The sequence below is a fragment of the Mustela nigripes genome, chromosome 1 (assembly GCF_022355385.1).
Source record: "Mustela nigripes isolate SB6536 chromosome 1, MUSNIG.SB6536, whole genome shotgun sequence".
Taxonomy (NCBI): Eukaryota; Metazoa; Chordata; class Mammalia; order Carnivora; family Mustelidae; genus Mustela; species Mustela nigripes.
Window position 1 is genome coordinate 103,800,276 of NC_081557.1, and position 23,540 is coordinate 103,823,815.

At 46.2% G+C, this 23,540-nt stretch overlaps 1 protein-coding gene across 2 annotated transcripts in view; it reads left to right on the forward strand.

The window, feature by feature from the left end:
• The window catches only part of PDGFD (platelet derived growth factor D), a 220,710-nt gene extending 207,142 nt beyond the window's left edge, over window positions 1-13,568 (forward strand). For both annotated transcript variants that reach the window (XM_059418455.1, XM_059418459.1), the window contains exons 6-7: window positions 1,714-1,928; window positions 11,107-13,568. In XM_059418455.1, coding sequence (XP_059274438.1) covers window positions 1,714-1,928; window positions 11,107-11,232 — 341 coding nt within the window. In that variant the 3' untranslated portion in view covers window positions 11,233-13,568. The remainder of the gene's footprint in view (window positions 1-1,713; window positions 1,929-11,106) is intronic.
• Window positions 13,569-23,540: the final 9,972 nt, after the last annotated feature.

Sequence of the window (23,540 nt, forward strand, 5' to 3'; positions counted from 1 at the left end):
CCCCCCCCCCCCCCCCCCCCCCCCCCCCCCCCCCCCCCCCCCGTGTCGCAGGCTCAGCATAGGGAAGCTGGTGGGGGTGGGGGGAGTTCCCTGCCCTGGAGATTCAAAGCCCAGTCGCTCCTATGGAAAGGCTCTCGAGGCAGGGCATTAACCCAACTGCCATTAATTCCTTAGTCAGGGGGTCATCTGCCCATATCACCAGACCATCCGCTGACTTCGTGGTGTGAAGGGGACCCCCTCATTCCCGTGAGCCTCCCTTGTTTTGGGTTTCCCTCCCCTGCATTCTCCGGACAGCATCCCTAGCCTCTAGCTTTGACCCCAAAAGAGCACGCTCACCGCTCCTCAGCCGGTTTGGGTTTAAGACTAAGACGCTCGCAGGCGGGAGTGCAGAGGCAGCCTGGGTGTTTGCTGTCTGCTCGCCTTTGTGGGATTCCTCCCGGGCCCTCTAGGGCGTGGTTGGGGGCATGTACCCCCAAGTGCATAGAGGATTAGCTGGCTTTTGCAGAACACTGATTGGAACCTGTGTAAACACAGTACTATAAATTTAATTCAAGGACATACTGTGACTAGAATGTGAAAATTGGGGGTGTTGGTCTTAATTCACAAAAGTCCCAGTAACCATACCCCCTTGGTTGTCAGTGACCCAGAGTCACGACCAACAGAGAGAACCAGAGAAAGGCCTGGATTTTTTTTTTTTTTTAACCATTTGACTTGAAAGGGAAAGATCAAAATGAATCACGAAGAATAATCCTAATCAGCACTGACTGTGTGCCAGGCACGCTAGCGTCAGCCTTCGGTATTGCTGTGGGACAGGTGAAGTTCTGCTGTTGACATTTCCTAGATGAGGAAACAGAGGTTGGAAGCAGCTGGGTGCCTTTCCAGCTCTCGGGAGGGAGGCAGCCACAGCTTTGGGGCAGAGCCCAGCCCTTGTCCTCTCTCTGTGCTGTAGCCATCTAGGATGCAGGGCACAAATACGCCTCGATACCCACTCCCCAAAATGCCAGCTCCGTGGACATTTTGGTTGACTTTGGAGTCAAAATGAAATTAAACCCTTTTCTTCTTCATACTTCCCTGTAAAATTGCATCACCAGCCAAGCATAATAGAGTAGTTGTCCCTAATGCATCCCTGGTAGACTTCAAATTATATCTAAATCATGGTTTAGAGAATCATGGTTTAGGTTTTATTGGTTTAGGTTTTATTGAGAATTGAGAGGCCATGTATTTTGGGGGTTTTGTTTTGTTTTTAAGATAAAGGCAGTTATTTTAAATTGCTGAACACTTCATTTTCTTTCCTCGGAATTCTTTTTTTATATTAAAAAAATATAAGGAAATTGAACCAAGAGAAAGATTTAGCCTTGTTTTTGAGGCTTTTGTTTTTTCTTTGTTGTTGTTATTTTTTTCTTTTCAAGCAAATAAATACTTTTATTAACATGGTAATTTTTTTTCTTTCTAATACACATAGTATTATAATATTTATTATATATAATTTATTAAATTATCTGATTTATTTATTTTTTTTGAAGAGTAGATAGGATAAAAAGAGAATCAGATTTTCCACCTTGCATGTGAGGTTAATAAATGAGATCCCAAGGACAGATTCAATGTCTGCATTAAGGTCATTGTCACATCTTCCCACACGCTTCCCAAAAACCCATGCTGGGAGTTTTTGCTTCGGGTCAGGTGCTGGCTCACACCTGTGTGTGTTTCTTACAGTCGACCTGGACAGGCTCAATGATGACGTCAAGCGCTACAGCTGTACTCCCAGGAATTATTCCGTCAACTTAAGAGAGGAACTGAAGCTGACACACGTGGTCTTCTTTCCCCGCTGCCTCCTCGTGCAGCGCTGTGGGGGCAACTGTGGCTGTGGGACTGCGAACTGGAAATCCTGCACGTGCAGTTCTGGGAAGACTGTGAAAAAGTATCATGAGGTATGTCCTTCTCAAACATGCATGAGCTCTTTCCAGCTGGAAATATTAGGGTAGGGTGCTGGACGACCAGGCCATGGGTTACAGTTGTTCTAGTTGTTCACTGCACAAAGGCAGCCATCTGGAAGGATGACTGGGAGCTGAAATTATACATGAGCTAAACTGACCAAGCCAAATGCCTTAGAGGGGCTAAGTACCTCCTGAAAGATGGACTCTTTTCTCTATTCTTCTTTTTTTAAAGATTTCATTTATTTATTCATTTCAGAGAGAGCAACAGCAGAGAGGTGGGGGGGATCGAAGGGAGAGGGAGAAGCAGACTCCCTCCTGAGCGGGGTACCCATGCCAGGCTTGATCCCAGGACCCCAAGGCCATGAATGAGCCGAAGGCAGACACCTTACCGACCGAGTCACCCAGGTGCCCTTGGACTCTGTTTTCTAATCATCAGAAAGCAACCTGTGGGACAACATCCTTGTTTATTTATATGATCAAATGCATGATGCAGTGATTCAGAGCTCACATGACCTCTTTGTAGTAATATGTGGTATTTGTAAAGGCTGTCATGGCAAAATTTAGGTCACTTTAAGAAAAATCTAAGGGCCAAACCTGAATGCAGTCAAGCCCTTAAGAAATTTAGGAGAGTGAAGATAGCAAAATGTAAATTGACAGAAGATGTTTAGAGAGACTTTTTAATTCTCTAAATAGGATATTATTTTTCTTCTAAAAGTACCATTTTTTCCTAAAAACTACTGAGTGCTACCTGGGAAATCAGCTGTGAAAGTAGGCAAAACTAAACAAAAGTAAATATGAAGATAAAAGAGGAATAAAATTTAGGGAGAACAGAGTTCTACAGAACCCTGTGTTCCTGACTCTGTTCCTATCACTAGTAACACTGCTTATCCTTTTTGAACACACAGCACTTTATTAAAGGATTTAAGGGGAGCTCAGAGCTGTTCCTGACCTTGGCAGCACTCTTACTTCCCAATCGTGGGAGTATTTCCAAGTCACAAATATGGAGACTCCGTTTTCACATATGTGAAATGAGACTAAGACATTATAACAGATAATTACTTATAGAGTGGTTCTGGGGCTCAAATAAAATAGTGCATATGGAATGCCTTTTGTAAGATGTGAAACGTCATACCAAAATGTGTTTAAGAACATAATCTAAACAATTAAGCAGACATTACCATGAGAAATGATTGTTTGCGTTGCTTTTCCTCTTGTATCCACCAAAACAAAGGAGTAAAGTGTGCCCCCTAAATAAAACCTTCAGCTTTTAAAAGGTGTTTTTTTTTTCTTTTTTTAGTCCTGAAAACAGTAAGTCAATACAAACAAGTTTAAGGAAGTGACGGGAGCTAAATGAGAACGGGGACGTCATAACTGGTATTTCCAACTTGGGAAGTGTAGGAAATTAAATGCCACAGGGACCAGGCTTACCTCACATGGGAGAAACACTTTATTTCAGACTTCCATGGAGCTTATTTTCTTAGTCATAAGAATTCCTTACTCCACCCTGCAGTTTTCAAGGGGAACCAAAAAAAAAAAAATTCTCCTGTCCAGAGAATGCTATAGTCTGCGTTCATTGTGTTTTATTTTTGTATGACCCGATGAACTCTAGATAGGATGTTGTCCTTTGCTTCGAAGAACCTGAATTTTGTAATGTTTGGTCAGACCCTGAGGATTAGTGCCGAATACAGTAATCAGGCTAGAATTAAAATAATCTAGCAAGTGACAAGATCACTACCTAGGCATAAATGCAGAGGAAAAACAGTTAAGTACAGGCCTTTGATCTATCTGTAGAGTGTTTTATTTTCCTCTGGACTCCACTCAGTTTGAAGTTACAGCTTCATGTTTTATATTGTTTATTGCAGAAATGGCAGAGTTGAACGTGCACACCACCCCTTTAAAACAAAACAAAACAAAACAAAAAAACCCTCACATTCCAGACAGTGAATGCTAAAGAACTCTAAAGGGTCCTTTTCTTGCTTCTTTTCTTGTCTCTGTCTGCCCACCCAAGAGGTTACTTGTAAATTTCTGTTCACAATTAACATCTAGAAAGGGAAGCCCTTGATCTCTGCTCATCACAGGAGCAGGTCTGAGATGCCAGCATCTTTTTGAAGCTGCTCTCTGAAGCAGCTCTTTGAAACACTGTAGTTTAGTATTTTTACTTCTGGGGTCTGCAGAGCTCTGCACGAAGTCACTCTGCCAGGCTCTGGACAAAGGGACAAAACAACATCGATCACTCTCTCAGCCGCCACATACCTGACACAAACATGTCTGGCTCCTTGACCCCCCGGCTCCTAAAATACCTTGCAACATGTCACAGTGATCCCTCTGCTGAGTGCCCCCCGGGAAAGAGTAGAGACTTGTTCTCTTTCCAGCAGTGGGGGCGGCTTGAGCCTGGCTCATTAGGGAAAAGTCCTGGTTCTTTTTTCTATTCTGTATCTGTGCTCTAACCCAGAGACACAAGAAATCAGTTTCCCCAGCTGCTGCTTGTAACTGATGAGATGTGAAATGAGTTTCCATGGGCCGTGAGCACCCTTAAGGGGTAACTGGAACTTGTCACATAAGCAGGCCTGTGTGACTCTGCACAAATATTTCAGCACTCAGCGTTTAAAGCATAAAATGGGAAAAATTATAAAGCTCCTAATGAAGCTTAGATAATTGTTCTGTTCTTGGGTCATGCTGTTTCCCAAGCAGGGGGTTGAGCGAGTTTCCCCCCAGCCCCACCAGTACGATACAGTGTTACCTTCTTTATGATTTCCTGTTCTCCAAAGCTGGTAGGTATCCTTTAAGGCATTTTCCCGGTTTGCTAATAATAGTTCTTTGCAGCCTCTTGGAATGCATAGGATATAAAAGTTACTTTGGGGTAGTGAGTTTTCAGAAGGAAGTTTCCAGAGAACATACCATGTAGATGCTGTTATTTCAGGTCCCATCTTGCCTTGATAATGTGCCATGGAGAAGCAGGATCTTCCCCAGAAATAAGGTTACCTTAGCGGTTTGTCATCCTCTGGTTCCCATCAATGGACATTCGGGCAACAGCCAAAAATTCACGAAGCAGCAGAGAGAGAGAGATCAGAGTTAATTTCTCTGTCCCTCCTCTCGTGATTTTGTCGCTATGCTGCTGTAACTGTCCATCGTGTCGAGTAGAACTTTCTACACTGAAGGGAGGGTTCCCTCCCTGCCCCCCCAGTATGGCAGTCGCCGGTGACATGTGGCTAGTTGGCACTTGACGAGGACCCGACACAAACAGATCGGACTTTGAGTTCTATGTGATTTTAAGTTATGTAAATGTAGATAGCTACACATGGCTGGGGGTTGCCGTATTGAAAAACACAGCCTAGACCCATCTCTGTTTCTGGACTAAGTGGAAAAAAATAATGACTTTAGAAGATTCTTTTTATTTTGCTCAAGAATTTTATATTAAAAATCTGCTTCCTATTAACAGCTTAAGAGTCAGGACGTGTAAGCACATGTTTATATATGAAAAGAGATTAATTAGAGGTTTTAAACTGTTGAGTTTTAGACTTGGGATAAAATAATCATACTTTTAGGTTTTTACATGTTTTAAGCATCTGGTATAGAAACAAATTTAGCTAAAATGGGAAATTGAGATCAAAGAGACAGGAAACAAAATGAGTTGGTGAAGAGTTTCTACTCTGTGGCAAAAGCAATGAGATTTGGGGTTATGATTCTAACCAACCATAACAAAAGTCAAGGAAACTTGGTTCCTTTCTCTGGAAATAGCATTTCTAACGTAAGGAGAGTCTCCCTGCTTCATCCTCTTTCTGTCTCTTTGGGTGAGACTGTGAGACCACACTCCCGGGGGCTTTTCCTGTGTTTGCAATGAGCTGAGGCAACAGAGCACAACACTGTCTGACTGGAAGGAAGATGTGGCCCCTGGTTCCAGCTCTGCCGTGTGGAAGGCAGCCTAGGGGCCTAGGAGTTCCTCAGTTCATCCCCACAATAACCCCCAATTTGGGGTTCCCAGGCAGACTTGAAATGACATGGCATCCGTTAACCATGACACCATCCTACCCCCCAAATCCTACCTTACCTTACACAAGGAACAGAAGCAAACTGGAGGTGGCAGTGCTAGGTCAATGTAAAGGAGTAAAGATAGGATCGGACAATCAGCAGTTAATGCTGATGGAGAAATTCACTCACCCATCAGTGATAACAGTGACACTTGGCTCATGGGGCTACTGAACAGATGTGAGGGCAGAAGACTGGAAAGTCCAGAAGAGATATGGGTGGAGTTTTCTGAGAGGTCTGGCTTCCCTGCAACCTCGATGGCTCCCTGAGTGAATGGACCCTGCTTCTCATTACAGCCGAATGTACACATTCCTTCCCTTGTAGACCTAGCTTCCTGCCATCGCTTCGCACACCTGCTTTGGGCCATGCTCCCCCTCAGGTAGACAAGACCATCTGTGACATGAATGGTCATCCCTGCCAATTCTGCACTCTGAATGTGGTGCCCAGTTAGCCTTCCATTACATTTTCCACAGTGTGTGGACATGAGCCCTGTAAGGTGCTGTCGGAATTATGGATGAAACTGCTTCGCTCTTTCAAGGCTGGACTGCAGCTGAGTGCACCCCCACAGTAGCCCCCGTGTGCTCCCAGAAAACATAATGTCTACAGAGAGCAAGACTGGATTTTCAGTATTCATGAGTGTTTTATGGACCCTGATTACAATCCCAGCCTTTGGTCACCTGCAGACTTCATCAGCCAGGGAACTGTTCCTAAACACTGTCGTCTGTGTCTTTCTTCCTGAGTACCCTATCTTACCACATGCAGTCAGTCCTTCTGCTGCGAGGCTCTGGTCTGCTGGGACTGCTGCCCGCAAGCTCGGTAATTGTCCAGGCAGAAAATAATGTGTTATCCCTTCTCGAGATGTTCTCGTTCATAATCACTTAGGTTTCAGAAAAATGGTCTAGCAGCCCTTAAAAATCTAAACTCTCTGCACATTTTTCATGAAGTCTAGAAGCATGGAAAAGCTCAAAAGGGAAACAAAAATAGGAAGCTTTTTTCTTTCTTTTTTTAAAGATCAGAAACTATGTATATGGAGTACAGCCTGCTTTAAAAGTTGGGAACAATCTTAAATAAACTCTTAATGGTTCCAGCTCATACAATGCATTTGTCCTGAAATATGTGTTTGTGTTCCTATGTCAGCCATTAATCTGAGAACTATTAAAGGCATTAACTTTTTTTTTTTTATATTCCCAATCAAGAAGAACCCAACTCAGCAGATAGTTTTTCTGCCTAGTCTTGTTTTATTAGTGGAATAGCTTTATGGCAATGATTCATTCAGTGGTTTATTGGCAACGAGGCGAGTAAATGAAGTGAAAAATCTTTCGTGATGTGGTAATTTGCAGATTGAGCATCTTTGACTTTGTGTAGCGTTGCGCAAGCCACCACCCGGCTTAGTCCTTCTCCAGTTAGTCCGAGTCAACTTTGCCTGGACTCGCATGGTTCTCCGGGTGGTGGAGAAGGCTCAGGGTTTCCACCCACAGGTAGTAAGAAGTGGCTGGCGGGTCGTCAGTGGGCTTTTACTTTGGGGTGCGCTCGCAGCTGTGAGCCCTAGCTCAGAGAATAGGAAAGCATTTTGGGATGGTCTTATTAGTATGTGTCCTTCGGCAGCTGAAATTAATTCAGTGGCTCCTTCCTTCCCTTTAAAAGTGAGCAGATAACCTATAACCAGCCAGTTTGCCTTCCCAGATAAAAGCTTTTCATTTCTCTTTTAACTTCCCATGCTCTCTCAAGTCAGTTTTGCTTTCTTCCTCCTCTCAGTGCGGCGTACCTGAACCTCAGACTATTACATGGTCTGAAAGCTTTGAACATCAGCGCCGTGATCAGCTGGGAAAGCAGTCGATTTCCGCTTTGTTCAAACAGTGCTTTCCGGTCTTGTCTGGGAGAGTGTCTGCCAATTCATTTTTTTCTCTTCTTATCAGCAAAACCCATATATACCATGCTCGTGTTCCTTCATATAAAACACAGGGAAAATCCCTGAACCATCAGGAGATGGGTTAGAAGAACCACCTGGGCTCTGTGCTCACGCCGTTGCCAGGCTCTTCTGTTGGCCGTCAGATGAGAACTCGAAGAGCCCCGGGAGTCCAGCGGCCGGTCATCACTGCTCATTAGGCTCTTGTGACAGTCATGCTCTTCAGACACTCACATCTTGGGACTCACTTCCTTCCCCTCCATCTGCAGAACCCTCAGTCTGGTTAACGTAGAGTCTTGGACAATAGCAACTCATGCACATCGAAGAAGTTCTCAGCAAAGCTGTGGGACTCAAGCCTGAAACGCCTTCCAAGCGCGCCGGCGGGGCAGAGCTCAGCTGCACTTTTGGGCCATCATGGGTGGGGCTGTTCAGTACCCAAAATGTCAGACATTCTGCAGCCACTGTTGCTGGGTGGGTTTTTTTTTGGGGGGGGAATCTTTTGGGGTTTTTTGTTTGTTTTATTTTTTAAATGAAGAAGCAGAACCCTCAAGTTCCCAGCAGGTGAGCACATGGTGACCACACACGGAAGGCACAGACCACTGTGATTCTGCTCTTGGTATTTCAAATTTTCCAAAACTGTGAAAGCGTCACAAGTAGCCCAAAGCATGGGGCCCTGTTTGTATGTCTGGCCCTGGCGTGTATGTCTATCCGCTGTGTCTGTTGGAGGTGCAGGGAGGGAGGTGACAAGAGGAGATGCAGGGGGGAGGTGAACAGGAGAGAGCAGGAGCGTCCCGGGCTCCGATGGCACCGCCCCCGGCCCGGGGGTGCTGCTTCACCCTCCGCTGTGTGCGCAGACTGCCCACGAGCCGTCCACACGTAAGTTCCCATGGCATAGGCGAGCTCAGCCACGTGGGGTCAAGTCCCCGTGCCAGCTCCGTAATGGTGGGCAAGTAGCTTAACCTCTCTCTTTTCTCACGTATGAAAATTAGAAAAGTACTAATATGTTGCAGGGAATCCAAATAATATTTGCAAAAAAGCCCCTTATGACAGCGTGTGGCATCAGTACCGTGAGTCGTTGTTTCCGCTGTTCTCGAAGGGCTTCGATCCAAACTAAGACACAAAATAAATTGGGTGGAATTGGTGACACAGACTGTCAGAGTAGTCGAGTCGCAGGAGGGAAAGAGAACAACAGAATTAGCTCGGAGAACGGCCATTTGGACTGAGTTTACCAACAGCAGATGGTTTGGAGTGTTTGCGCCTCTGGCAGGAGCTCTCGTCGGGTCCCCCCCCCCGCCCCCCGCTTCCCCGGTGCTCATCAGCATCTGTCGGGAGCTCTGCTGCAGGTGGGAATCCGTGTCCCGCTCTGTATGCGCCGAGCGCAGACTCCGTAGCTTGATCAAACATCAAAGAGACGAGCTGATCTGTTCTTCTCCTCCCTGGGGCCCCCATGGCCCAGCCTGGCTTCGTACCAGGGGACAAGCAATGAGGTCTCTGCACCCGCTTTTCCTAGTTGAGGGTTTGGGTCTGTTCATGGCTCCAAGCAGGTAATGACGTGAGGACGAGCAAACGTCTGGGAAGGAATTCCTGGTCAAGAAGCAGAGGAGTACCATGAAACGTCCCACAGAGTCCAAAGCAAGATTTTGCCACACGTAGCCTTCACCAGGGACCAGCGTAGCCGGGCACGTCCCCACTCCGGCTCCCACGTGGAGCCCGACAGCCCTTGGAGACACAAGGAAATCACGGGCTCATCAGAAGGCATGGATGCCGGGGTGCTAGGACCCTAGCGGACAGTCCCGCACACGAGTCGCAGTGGCCGGAAGACCCCACACAAGGCACGTGGCCTCCTTGAGGATCTCGGACCCCCGTCTATAAAACGGGGATAAGGACCCGTCCTCTACTACATGACAAGGTGTGTCGGAGGGGAGAAGAAATAATGTGTCTATGCTCATCCTTGGAAAACTATAACATACAATATCGTTATATGGTAGCGCCTGCTGGAGTTCAGAGTCTGAAAGGAAAATGGAAAAAAATCCAAACAGATGGCAGACGGGAGCCTGAGAGCATACAGAGGAGAAGCGGACTGAGAAACCGTGTCGGTGGGAGCGCGTGTGTAGTTTCCAAAGGCATCGTGTCTGAGACGAGGAACGTTTGATTTCGGCAAAGGCCACTGCGGGGAAGAAGTTAGCTTCCATGTAAATATACTATAATTATGTTTCAACTTAGATTTTTTTAAGTTTTTACTTACATTCCAGTGTGTTAACATATCACGTGATACTAGTTTCTGGTGTACAACACAGTGGTTCAACACTTCCCTTTCCCGCCCGGAGCTCATCACCGCGGTGCCCTCCTTCAGCCCCGTCCCCCGTTCCCCTGCCCCCCGCCAGCCTCCCCTCTGCTGGTCACCAGCAGATCGCTGTGATCGCTGTAGCTCAGTCTGTTTCTTGGTTTGCCTCTTTCTCTCTTTTTCCCCTACTTTGCTCATCTGCTTTGTTTCTTAAATTCCACGTTGGAGTGCAATCATTTGGTATTTGTCTTTCTCTGACTTACTTCCCTTAGCACGATGCTCTCCAGCCCCGCGTCATCCCAATCAATTTATTAACTTAAGAGATTAAGGATATACTTTATGAAGAAACATTGTATCAATACAGTATTGAGGTAGAAAAATTCTGGTGGAGCTTGGTCTGTTTTAAATCGCAAAAGGTATTGCATTTTAACAAATGGATAAGGACATACACGCATTTTCAAGTAATTATGGCCACTACGCACCTTCATCAGGCATTACATCCGGGCGTTACATCAAACATTGAGCCGCACCGGCGTATTCGCGCTCGTGACACTATCCGCTGTTCTGTTTCCAGAAATAACCAATACTCGGTATTGTATTTATCCATAACATATGCTCTGTTCAAAGAATATTTATAACAGGGTTTGGAGCAGCACTTGGCACACAACGGGCCCTTGGAAAGCTGTCGTAAGTCCCGCTGGGACCCTGGAGCTCATCCTGCGCCGCCGGCGGGTGATGCTGGTGGCGTTACCTTGTGGTCCAGTGACCACGCCCCCCGCGTGGGGAAGTCGACAGTTGTAAAAATGTTAACGTGAGGGTGTCATCGTCGCAAGCCCAGAGTTCTTATGGGCTTCTCAAAGGGTTGGGAACCAGAGCAGAAGGGGCATCTCGTTGTGCTAAACCCTCCGGGCTTTCTAACAGGAACTTTCTAACAGGCGCTGTGCTTCTGGTCCTAGGTGTTGAAGTTTGAGCCGGGCCACTTCAAGAGGAGGGGCAGAGCAAAGCACATGGCTCTCGTCGACATCCAGCTGGACCATCACGAGCGCTGTGACTGTGTCTGCAGCTCAAGACCGCCGAGATAAAGGGGTGTGCACACAAACACGCTGAGCACAAATGAATCCTTAGTTTGAGGAGGGTGTGGCGAGAGACTCTTTTCCTCCCAGCAGCCGAACTTAACTACTAGCCTGCAAAGCAATGAATACAAGTGGTTGCTGAGTTTCAACCCAGCTTGGTTAGCCGTGGCAAGTAGCAAGGTATATTGTCAACGTCTATAGCCCAGAATATAGGATTGCAGCCAATAATAGTGTCAGAGAATCCATACACGTACGTACACATACGTACATACTCTTCACATCTCTGTGTCAATACATCAAACGGCTTATTCCGTGTCTACAATGAGGTACACCAGAGCTGATGCATGGTGGCGTCATTTAGACCCTTAAAAATCTTTTGACAAATTCAGGGACATATTAAATACAAGAAACATGACCTTGGAAGATTCAGAAGATTATTTAGGTTATTTTAAAATTTGAATCACAAAACAATCTTGGAGCTTGCTCTTTTAAAGAAAGCACCTTGTATATTAAAAACCAATAAATGAGCTTTTCTTATATATACATCTTAACTGTAAAGAAAAAAAAGGAAAACTATGGATTCTGGGACAAAGGCACAGACCTAACCATGTTTCCTATGGGACACACTACGTGCTTACCTGGGTAGACAATACTTGCCCATCTCCAGAAGCATGCCATGATAATATAGATGCATTAGGAAGTAAGTCATTGAGTCTTTTTCTGCATCCTGCTGAGGCATGCAAATTCATTGAACACCTGTCTCCAAAAAATTTCTCAGAAGGTTTATTATTATAATCCTCCCAGAGACAGTTTATTAACTGTAGCAGAAATTTGAATTGCTTCCTTCTGGAAAACACCTCCACAGAAATAACTAACTCTTTTGGAAAACGGCATGGGGACTCTGTATGACCCTTTCCAACTAGTGTTCGTTGAAAGACTTGGGTAGTTGAAAGTAAGAACAGTGAATGTAGAGACAGTAACGGAACTGGAAATTGGATGGAGTATTTGATTGGGTCCTTAATAATAACGGATCCAAACCTCTCCAAACTATGCCAGTCCATTTTATGTCTCTTGCATTCATGCTCCCATCTCTCTGATATACAAACTTGGATTTATAATGGCATTTAAATTTGACAAACATCCTGAATTATTTATAGCCTAAAAGCTTTCCTGTATAGAAACCACCTGGTTTTATTGATGTAACTTCCTAATTGTACCCTCACTCACCATTCTGAATTCCTGTTTCTGAACTAAGTGGAATCAGGTCTGGAGTCTGTGGTTCTCTCCAGATCCATGGAGCTCGTTCTTAGAAGGCTGTCCTGGGGACACAAATTTGGCCTTGCTCCGCCACTAGAAACCTTGAGTTCGGATCGGTGGTCTTCTCATTTCTCCCTCCCAGGCTCCTCAATGTCTGTTGGAAAGGAGACTGAGTCCCGGAGTAGGAAGCGATTCATCATTCTCCAGGCTCAAGAGAGAGAGAAACACTGAAATCCAGATAGCCCCAGGGCCACCTGGAGAGAGTCCCACTTTTCTTGCTGCCTGGAAACAAAAAAAGGAAAGCCGACTTTTCCCGTGAGTCTAGGGCCCTAGTGAGTGACCAGGACCGGTTGAGTGAGGGGTGTGTGACGTGGGCTGCGCCAGCCCAGTGCTCAGGTGTGGGGTCGAAATACACCTGGACTTCAAAGCATGGACCACCTTCCCCACCGTCCTCACTCATAGCCTCCTTCCCTCTCAGCTCTCGGAGACGAAGGCCATTGCTTATTAACGATGTGAAAGTTCCCTAGAAGTACCCAGTATTCTCGCTGCGGAGGGGTGAGGGCGGGAATCCCTGCCTTGTTTAGTTGCCCAGAATCCCAGAGCACAGTCAGAAATGTCCCAAGCAGACACACTTGCGGTCAGGGACCTGCTGGTCCCCTTCACGGCCACATGCAAGTTTACCGTGAAAACATCGGCTCGGGTGCCCAGATCAAATGAGTGTCCCCTGACTGTGGCCTGTGCCGTTCACGCTGTCGTGGGTGTGTGAAAGCTGAGCATGTTCTCCCTGGTTTTCAATAAACCTTCCAGGCTGCAATAACCGCGGTGGTTTTCGGTTAAAGCCCTATCTGTGCTCTTTATTTATTAGCTGAAATGGAAGCAGGCATATTCGCTCACTTTCCTTTCTTCTTTCCTGAGTGTTTTATTAAAACGTCTCCCTTGGTTATCTGTTATCTGTTGCACTTCCAACGTGTAGCCAATAAATCTGTTCCATCGCCATCAGAGGAATAGAAAAGCTCGCCGTACAAATTACATTTCAAAACAAACCCTAATAAATCCGCAATTCTGCATGGCTCGCTCACCTGGAATAATGCCTTTCATTCACTCCATTCTTATGGGGCAGAACACTCTCATAAGCGGAACTGGTTGTGTTTTGTCATGTCGGCAACACGCACTTTTTTCCTCTCACCGCATGCTTCTATAGCAAATGTAATAGGGCTCTTATCTTCGTGAAAAATATATGTTGCTTTTGAACAAAACTACTCCGTTATTTAGTCCCCAACGGCACTTTTGAAAGGAGTACAGTGCTACGACCTTCCTCTCACCAACGCATGCAAGTCTTCGGGGTGACGGGACGGGGTGACATCTGTGGGCTTCATTTTGGAAAGCAGGAAGGGCGCGAACCTCGTCCCCTAATAGCAGGTTTTGGCTCCGTCCCTGTGCCGAGCCTGGGCAGCCAGACGGGGCTTGAGTTTTGCTGTTCTGCTGTGCCACTGTGCCTCTTGGACTGTTTGTTTTCCCACCAGCCTTTTAATAAAACAGAGTCGCATCGGACCTCCCTCCCTGAAGACAGCTCTCAGCCTGTGTCTTCCTTGGGGGTCTGACATCAGGACCTTTGGGACTCATTCCCCTTTTGTCTGCCCTGGAAGCTTTTCCCTCCTCGAGGGGCAGCCCAGCCGGGGAGGGGTGCTCCCGCTCAGGGAGACCAGCGAGGGGTTGTGAGCCTAAGGACTTTGATTATGATCAGGGGCCGGGGGAGCGGGGACAAAGGGCAAAGCGAGCTCTGCTCAGACGAGAACTTGAGCCCCTCCTCACAGCTTTGTCCTGCCGGACGCAGCCGCGGCACCGAGCTGGTGAAACTCGGCCACTTCATTTAGCGGAATGGCTTCAGGTTGCTTGGGGAAAGGCAGTGGGGACGTGTTTTCTTTGCCAAGAATCAATTTTCCCATCAGAAATACCAGCTAATGTGTGAGACAAAGTGTGGGGAGGGCCAGGAAGGAATCCAATAATGCTGTGCATAGTGGTTAATTCAGAGAACTTGGATTTTTATATAAAAATCATGCTAGCTGTAGATCATGATTCTTACATAAAAATCCAAGTTATCAGACTATATATACACATGCACAGCTATCTGAATATGCTTATATATATATATATATATACATATATATGTGCAGTATCTTAATGCAGAAACCTGAATCATCTTGTGTTATTTCCTGAAGTATACATGTGTCCAGTTTTACTCTGAGAATAACTTAACAGATGTCCAAATTGTTCATATCCTCCCGGGGTCCTCTGGTAGAATATTAAATCAAAATTCATAGATTAGTGTTCACGCCTGAACTCCCAGGAAATACGGTTTTGTTTATTGACGGCTCTGATCAAATGTGCTGGAAGAGAGAATATTTATAATTCACTGGTTTTTATTGACATCCACTTAAATTGTGTTGTTTTTAAAGATCAAGTTAAGACTTGCAGCCCTGGGTGGGGGTGGGGGAGGTCTCCTCAGTGGCAGGGGAGGCATCACCAGTGGGAATGGAGGAGCCACTAACCGCTTCATTTAATACCTCATGCTTGCCGTCCGGGTTATCGTCCTCAATTATAAGTTAACTTGTATTATTTTTTTATATAAAGCTCATTTCTATAGAGATCTGTAAAAACTCTTTAGCAGACCACATTAGAAGAGAGGGGGGTTTGGCGCCTGGGTGGCTCAGTGGGTTAAGCCACTGCCTTCGGCTCAGGTCATGATCTCAGGGTCCTGGGATCGAGTCCCGCATCGGGCTCTCTGCTCAGCAGGGAGCCTGCTTCCTCCTCTCTCTCTCTCTCTGCCTGCCTCTATGCCTACTTGTGATCTCTCTCTGTCAAATAAATAAATAAAATCTTTAAAAAAAAAAAAAAAAGAAGAGAGGGGGGTTGAATCAGGCCAAGAAATCTTCATTTTCCAATAAAACCATTTGAATTTCTAATTATTTTAAACTATTGGATATAGGCTGCTGGGTTCAGTGGCCAGGAACCAAACATTAAAATTACTCTCAGATTCAGTTTCTATTTTACATAATTCCTATAATATAGATTCTCTTTTAAGAACACATTCTGGGTCATGTTCTCGTACCTCCACGTCTCTGGTTGAGGTCATATTACAAATTCGTTCTCCTCTGATAGCTTCTGGCCTTTCCTTTCTCCCTGTGAGCCCTACCTTCCTCCTCTTTCTCATCAGTCTCTACACACCAATCTTTGGGTCAGGGAGAATCTGGATCAGTGTCTGCTTTGGGAAGGCACAGGAGGTGGGGGCCATTCAAGGAGACCAGGAGAGCAAATGGTTTCCCAAGTGAGTAGGTCACAGGCTTAGAACGCCAACTGTTAAAAAACAAATCCCTACTTTTTGAAAGTTGAGCACGACAAGTGAATCTTTGCTGTTATTGTCCATTTTGGTAAAAACTTCAGAATATGGTGGTGGATGTTTCCTGACTTCTATCAAAGGATATCTAGCCACCATCAATATGGGGAAAACTGACTAAATTAAATGTTTCATTAGTTCATTGAACAACAAAATGCATTAAAACACATTATGTATCAGGATTGCTTTGGGGTCAACACACAAGGTGCACAACAGAGGATAAAAGTAGGGATAGATATTCTAGGTGGCATAAACAAAAGAACAAAGATCTTCCGGCAAAAATGCAAAAGGTAAATGTAGGCCTTTCAAAGAATGAAAAGTAACTTGCCAGGAAAGAACCACGATGGGTGGTAAGTTTGATAAGGCAGAAAAGCAGCTGGTCACACCAAGTCTGCGTGGACGGCTAGCAAAGTTTTGTCCTTTATGTGGAGCTGAGGAAGCCGTGGGGGCTCTTAAGCCCAGTGGGGCAGCAAGTGTCACACTGTGTCAGAACATTAGAAGGTCTTGGGTTCAGTGAACCAGCCAGCCACTTGCTGGACCTGTTTCCTCATTTACAAAATCAGAAGGCTGAGATAGAGCCTTTCCAGCAGAACAGTTCTGCATTTTGGAAAATGGCAGCCCGCAGGAAGGATGGGGCTAGGAATACGAATTATAAAGCTCCTCGGAGTTCTCCAGAGGAGGCGTCAGAGACAGGAGGGGTGCAGGCCCCCTCTGGTTGTGCGGGCTCTGCACTGCAAGTTCTGGAAGGTGCTGTCTGCATGGACGGAGGCTGCAAGGAAAGTTCACAGGGTGATTCAGAGGTCTTACTGACTCAGCCTGCAGAGCAGTGCAGGCTCAGGGCACATCCTAGAGGAAGAAGTCCCTGTGAGTTGGACTGTTGAGAATGTTCTCCCCGGAACACTAGGCAGGCAGGAAGGAGAGGCTGATTTTGAGAGAGGAGATCACAACTGTCTTAAGAGCCAGGCCTGTGACATTGACTGGAGTCACGCTTAGAGCCACGAAGCAGAACCCAAGAGAAGGACGGTAAATAACAGCAGCTAAAGGACCACAGAGAAGAGGGGAAGGAGGAGTTCACAGGCTTACAAGTAAAGGTTCCGAGGTGGGGTGAATACGTCACTGGTTACGTGTCCGGAACTCTGCCAGATGCAACAGATTTGAAGAACAATAACATAACCATGCTTTCTGCCCTTATCAAACTAGGGAAGGGATGGTACATATTAAGTAAATAATTCATTGTATTTGTGAGAAGGAAAAGGATGAGGTGAGAAGACATTAAAAAGTAGAATTTCCCTCAGCAGCAGAAACGGATTCCTGAAGCATTGGTCATTTCCTGGAGACACTGGAGCAGGAACAGAGATTTGAATAAATGTTAGGCAGCAGGAAAGCGGAAGGAGACTGTGGTATTAGAAATGAAAATAAAATTATAACTCAATTAGAGAAGTATTTTGAATTTTTAACTGACCACAGATGATATATGGATTGGGTGTCGAGAAGCGAGCGGAAGAGGGTGTCAAGGGCTTCTGGCAAAACAAACTGGGCAGATAGAGATGCCTTTATTGAGGCTGGGGCCCGGGAAGAAGAGGAAATTTGTGGTAAATCAAGAGCTTGGTATGAAACATTAGTGCCCAATGGTCTTTGACACACCCACTCGGAGATACTAGGTGGACAGGTCTGGTCTGGCACTCAGGAAGGGTTTGGAGTGAGATGTAAGCTTGGGAGCCATCATCACATAGTGACTGAAAGTCACAGGACTGGTCAAGTCCCTTGGAGGAGGGGGAAGACCAAGGAGGAAAAGGATGACAGGACAATCGCAAGGGTATAAAAGTAGTCTGGGTGCCGGAGGAAGCAGTGGGTCCATGGGGGCTGGGCCTGTCTCATCAATATGGCGAAGAAGATGGAGCAGACGTGCCCAGAAACACCCTTCCCAACCCGCCCCCTCACAGACCTTTTCGGGGAAAAGCGGCTTGATCGATGGTTGCACTGTGCACGGGAACTTGGCGCCATGATGCCCAGCCCTCTCCTGGGGTCATGAGCTGTGTGTGCCTGTTGAGCCCCTGGAATGTGGCTTCAGGCTGAAGACGTCTTTCTTGCACTGCCTTAAACTGACTCACATTCAAGTGTGAATGGCCACATGGGAGTACTAGCTGCTCCTCAGAGCAGCTCTGGACGTGAGGCGTTTCCCACGGACTTGCGGCCACAGTCACACTTCACAGAACCACACACACACACATACACACACGCACACACACACAAGCACGCGCATCTCGGCTGGATATCCAGGGTTGGCTGGATATCTCAGCGGCACCTAACCCAGCCCAGGACCTACCTTTCTCATGACATATGGAGCTGGGAAGAGATTCAAATGGTCTCTGGTTATTGGCATAATAAGATGTAAACATCGATGGCTGTGGCACCACACTCCTTCCACATGGACCAGAAAGCCCAGGGAAGGCCCAGCCACAAAGGAAGGGGAGGAATGACACCCGTGTGGGGAAGTAGTGGGGAGTCCAGAGGGAGCCCCCCACTCCGTGCCCCTGGGTCCTGAGGTCTGGCCACATTCCAGTCCTGGTTCTCCCAGAATGTCGCTGGTGAGGTATGACTCAGAGGGCCACATGCTATGCATGGAAGAACTGTGCTGAAATCGAGGTTTTGAGTGAAAACCACTTACTGAGAAGCTGATCAGTGAGCAGAAAGAGAGACAGTCGATCCCTGTTCTTCATGGTGGTGAGGTGCTCTAATGGCGCCCCAGACACCAAGTTAGTGAGCCCCAAGTCACCCTTCCAGCGGGAGGAGACACGTGGTTAGGTTTTCTAAGCATCTGGTCACAATACTTTCATCAAGTGATAGACACATGACCTTGTCTTCTGTGTGTCTTTGCTTAAGGAGGTCTTCTTATTTAATGCGTGCTATTGATTAACATTGAACTCACTGACGAAGCACTATAACCCTTGCCTTACCTAATGCACACATGTTCACCATAAGGCACGTCCCAGCCTTCTCGCCCTTAGGAGAAACACACAGCACGTTACTGCCATGCCTGGGAGCCATTTCAAATGGCAAAGGCACCAATCAAAAAAACACAAAAATGTAAAAAAACTGGCACTAAGAAGACCATGAAAAAGACCCTTGTTTACCATGTGAGCACTGAAAAAAGAAGGCAGAGTGGCACCTCGTTCGACCCCAGCTGGGCGTATGTGTGCTGGACACGTCCAGTGGTTCAATGACCACATCTGTAAAAACACACAAGGGGGACAGATTGTGGAGGCACGTATGAATGGTAGGGAACAGGCAAATCTGCAAATACAGAAGCTGCACATAATAAATGTTGACTGTGTCCATTTATTGAGTGCTCACAGGATCCCCCAAATTTTTGGAAGCTCAGGACTATTTACCTAATTTTCAAACTTACCCAATGATAAATGAGTTTTCTGAAATTGACAAATGAATCTGTATAAATGGTTCCTTCTACAGTGTCATTGTATTTATTACGTTTCCTGAAAATGAGAGGTGAAGCATGGAGACTTCGAGTAAGGTCTTCAAGGTCAGCAGGCGCTAGACTCCAGGCAGTTCTGTAACCTACATCCATCATCGCATGGTCTCACCACCTGTCCTGGTCACTGGATGGGGTGGAGCTAAAGAATTTCTTCATCAGGTCTTCTCACCTAGAATCCCAGGCAAGTGTCCTGAAGTCATCAGTGAGTATTCTGGTCCACTTTCACTCATTTAATTAACTAACTAACTAATTAGGACAGGCACAGTTTTGGGCACCAGGGCCAATGAACAAGATAAGGAACAACACAATGTTCTAGCTTTTGTGGACTTGGTAGCAAGGTAGAAACAGAAAATAATCACGTATGTAATTTTATAGAGTGATCAGTGCTATTTTTTAAAAAAAGAAAAAGCTAATTAGGTAAAAGGTCTCTCCTTAAGGAAGTGACATTTTTGCTGAGATCTAAAGGAAGTGAAAAGTAACAGGGGGAAGCATCTTGGGGAGGAGCATTCTAGGCAGAGGGAAACAGGAAGTGCAAAGGTCCTGAGGCAGAAACAAGTGAAGGATGGTGTAAGGAGAAGCTAGAGGGCTAGGGTAATGTGGACAAGGAACAGCAGCAAATAAACAGAAGTTTAAAAAGTAGGGAGGGCTCATTCATAGGGGTCTTCTTGGTCATAGCAAAGACTTTAGATTTTTAGTGTGTTGGGAGGTCCTTGGGGAGTTTTGACCAGGGGAGCAAAGTATTAGGACAAGTGGCTAAAAGGGCCATCACTGGATAGAGAGTTGGCCGTGAGAAAGCAGAGTAGTGGGGCCACAGGCTCGGGAGCGACGAGCGACAGAGGCTCGTTGAAGGAGGCCAGAGCAGGCAGTTTTCTGATGTCTGAAAAGCAAAGCTTTAGAGCACAAGGGAGGGAGTAGGGTCAAGAATGCCTCCGCGAGCATGGCCCTGACTCCCCAGTGGATGCTAGAACCTTTCACCCCCCTGGGGAATGTCCTAATACAGGAGGATTGGGGGTGGAGCGTTCAGTTTTCTTCAGACCTGCACAGCCTTTTCATAAATCCTACATTCTGGAGTCGGGTTTTTTCTTTTTTCTTTTTCTTTTTTTGAAAGAAAAAGTTGATTTCTGGGTCTCCTGGGAAAGTATGTTCTCAGTACATAGGAGTCAAACAGCTTTGCTGATTCACTTAAATCCCCATTTTGTAAAAACAAAAAACAAAACAACAAAAAACCAAACAACAAAAAAACAAACAAAACCCTGATATTTTTCAGGTTAAACCTTATCTCATACCAAATTCGATCTTGGTTATTACATAAATGAAAAGTAGAAGTTTCTGTGACAGATTACTTGTCCCTGCATGTCATGGGAAATGAAGACTCTTGGGCTTGATAGAAACTCTGACAAAAAGCCGCGAACAGCTCTGCTGAGAAGACAGCTTGCACTCATCTGAAGGAGAGAAAAGCCCAGAACACATAGCAAATGTATTCGTTGGGGGGGGGGGAGGAAAACAAGGAAACACTTTGGTCCACTATTTATCCAAAAATGCATTCAGAAAGAACCCAGATATAATTGTCTGAATTTTGGGACCTCCAGCTCACCCTGCCTTGGTCCCACAAGAACAACAATCAGTTGCTGTTTTTGCCGTAGGAGGAGGCGTACCCCTTCAGCAAACATTTTCAAGCAATGTATGAACGTCTGCACAAGATCGGACCAAATATGACTTTTCCTTTTTCTTCTCATACAAATTAAAATAGACTAAAAGCCCCAGAGCTGTGAATGGTAGAGCTCTCAATCTGACGTCAAGGAGATGAGCCAGAGTTTAACCATAATCATGTTTTGTGTCTAGAATATAATGTGTCTAGAAGAGACCTACCGTTTTACTATTGTACTTTTTCTCAGTTATTCAGTCCACGATTATTTCTGAGGACCTACTACATATCAGAAACTGGAGGAGATATGGGCAAAGGACCCGTAAATAACACCAATTCAGCTCCTGCCCGTGTAGTTCTAACCATGTCACATGGACAGGTAGTAAAGCGGAGATTACCCAAAGCAACTTCCAGAACCCCTATGACCAGGGCCTCTCCTTTCCCCCTGGAGCAGCATTTCTCCAGCTCAGATCTGTTGACATGTGGGGTGGACGATTCTTTACTGGTGCCTTGCAGACTGCGTGGCGGCATTCCTAGACTCCATGCACAAGATGCTAGGAATATGCTTCCCCCTCTTAGTGATAACTAGATGTGCCTTTCGATAATGCCACATGACCTTGGGGGAAACCATTAGTCCTCATGTGACAACACTGACCCGAGAGCGTGATCTTAGCAGTGAGAGTCTTACTTCCTCTATAGTCTCCTTTTCATTCTGCAAAGTTGCCTTTGCCAAACGATACTGCCAGGAGAGGAGCTTGAGGACGAGGATAACGGGAGAGGCTGGCCGGTACCCCCGGGCTGGACCCCGCTGAGGATACAGCAGAACCCCTCCACTGGCTCTTGAACTAGAAAAACAATCACTGCTTCTTAGGACAAAACTACTAACTTCCAGGAGCACGTTGCTGTTTTGTTCAGCAACAACAAAAAATAATGAAATGGCTACTCTCCTATATACCAGGCACAGTTCCAGGGATTGGAGAGAGGGAACAAGACTGACCAAAATCCCTGTCCCTGAAGAGTCCAGAATGACGGGAGGTAGATAAATAAGTAAAATGCACATACCCTGTGAGACAAATAATTGTTATCACTACGGAAATATAAAATCAGGAAAAGAGGATCAGTGGTGGAGGGGAATTCAATTTTAGATAAGGCATGTAAGTAAAGGCCCAAAGGATGTAAGGGAGAAAGCCATGGAAATACCTGATAAGAGTATTCCCTGCAGAGTGGACAGTAAGTGCAAAGGCCCTGAGGTAGAAGCTTGCTTGGTATGGGGCTAGAATGGCATGAGCTAGGTCAAGCTAAAAGCCAGATTTTATTGACTCTTGTAGGCCATCATAAGGACACCAGTTAATATTACTAAGGGTCATTAGTGAGATTCAACAAACATTTCTAATCATCCTTCCAGACACACAGAAGGGTGTTACTCTGCTCTCTCAGAGGCAGGCGTGTGGTCGTCTGGATTATTTGCCCCAGTACTTCACTCCTTCTCCGCATCTGCACACATGCCCTGGCTTCACCTTGACTGTGATTTTGGCCACAGTAAATAGAAGAGAGGGTGTCCTGGCCTCAGGGTCTGGAGACAGGAACAGCCAGGGAAGGAAGACGGCCATCTGACAAGGCTGTGGCCACACCGGACATCTCGCCGGCGTACCTTCAGCTCCTTTCTTCCAGTTCTCCCCCTGGACCTCTGTCCCCGGAGGCTCGTCTGTTTTATTCTCTGCTATTCTTTTTTATATCTTACACTTGAAATACTTTTATCTGTACAGGAGGTTACAGTAGTAAATTGTTTCACTTGTTTCCAATTAGATTCAAAACCATTATCTTACTAACAAATATTCTTCGAAGTAAAGATGATACGGTATACCCTGGTGAATTAGAGTGAGGAGCACAAGAAGAAAGGGAAAGAAAATTCCATAAAAGTAAGCGACTGCTGCTGGCAAGCAGTACGTTCCTTTGTTCTACCCTCCGGGAAGCGCCGGGGCAGGTTCCTCTGTTTACTTGCTTACTCATGATTGAAGCAGAGTCGACACACGACGTTCTGTTACCGGCACGTGGAGGATGTGGGGATCGGACAAGGGTCTGCCTTACGCGGCGCCCCCCTCCAGGGTCACCACCACCCGTCCTGGCCCAGCACTATCAGACCACTGCAGACTCTGTTCCCTATGCTGTGCCTTGTCTCCCCAGGACTTACTCAGCCCCAGGAGGCAGAGCTGAATGGAATGACGCCTGCCTCCTCCAGAGGGTGGTCGGGTTTGGCTCCTGGGAAGGAGCCCTCAGGAGAGATGAGGAAGAGGAGACTAGGGTTACGTCAGTGGCTCTCTGCTTTAAAAATGTGAATCTTTGGGGCGCCTGGGTGGCTCAGTAGGTTAAGTCTCTGCCTTTGGCTCAGGTCATGATCTCAGGGTCCTGGGATCTAGCCCCACATCAGGGTCACTACTCAGTGGGGAGCCTGCTTCTCCCTCTCTCCCTGCCTGCCTCTCCTCCTGCTTGTGCTCTCTCTGTGTCACATAAATAAAAAATCTTTTTAA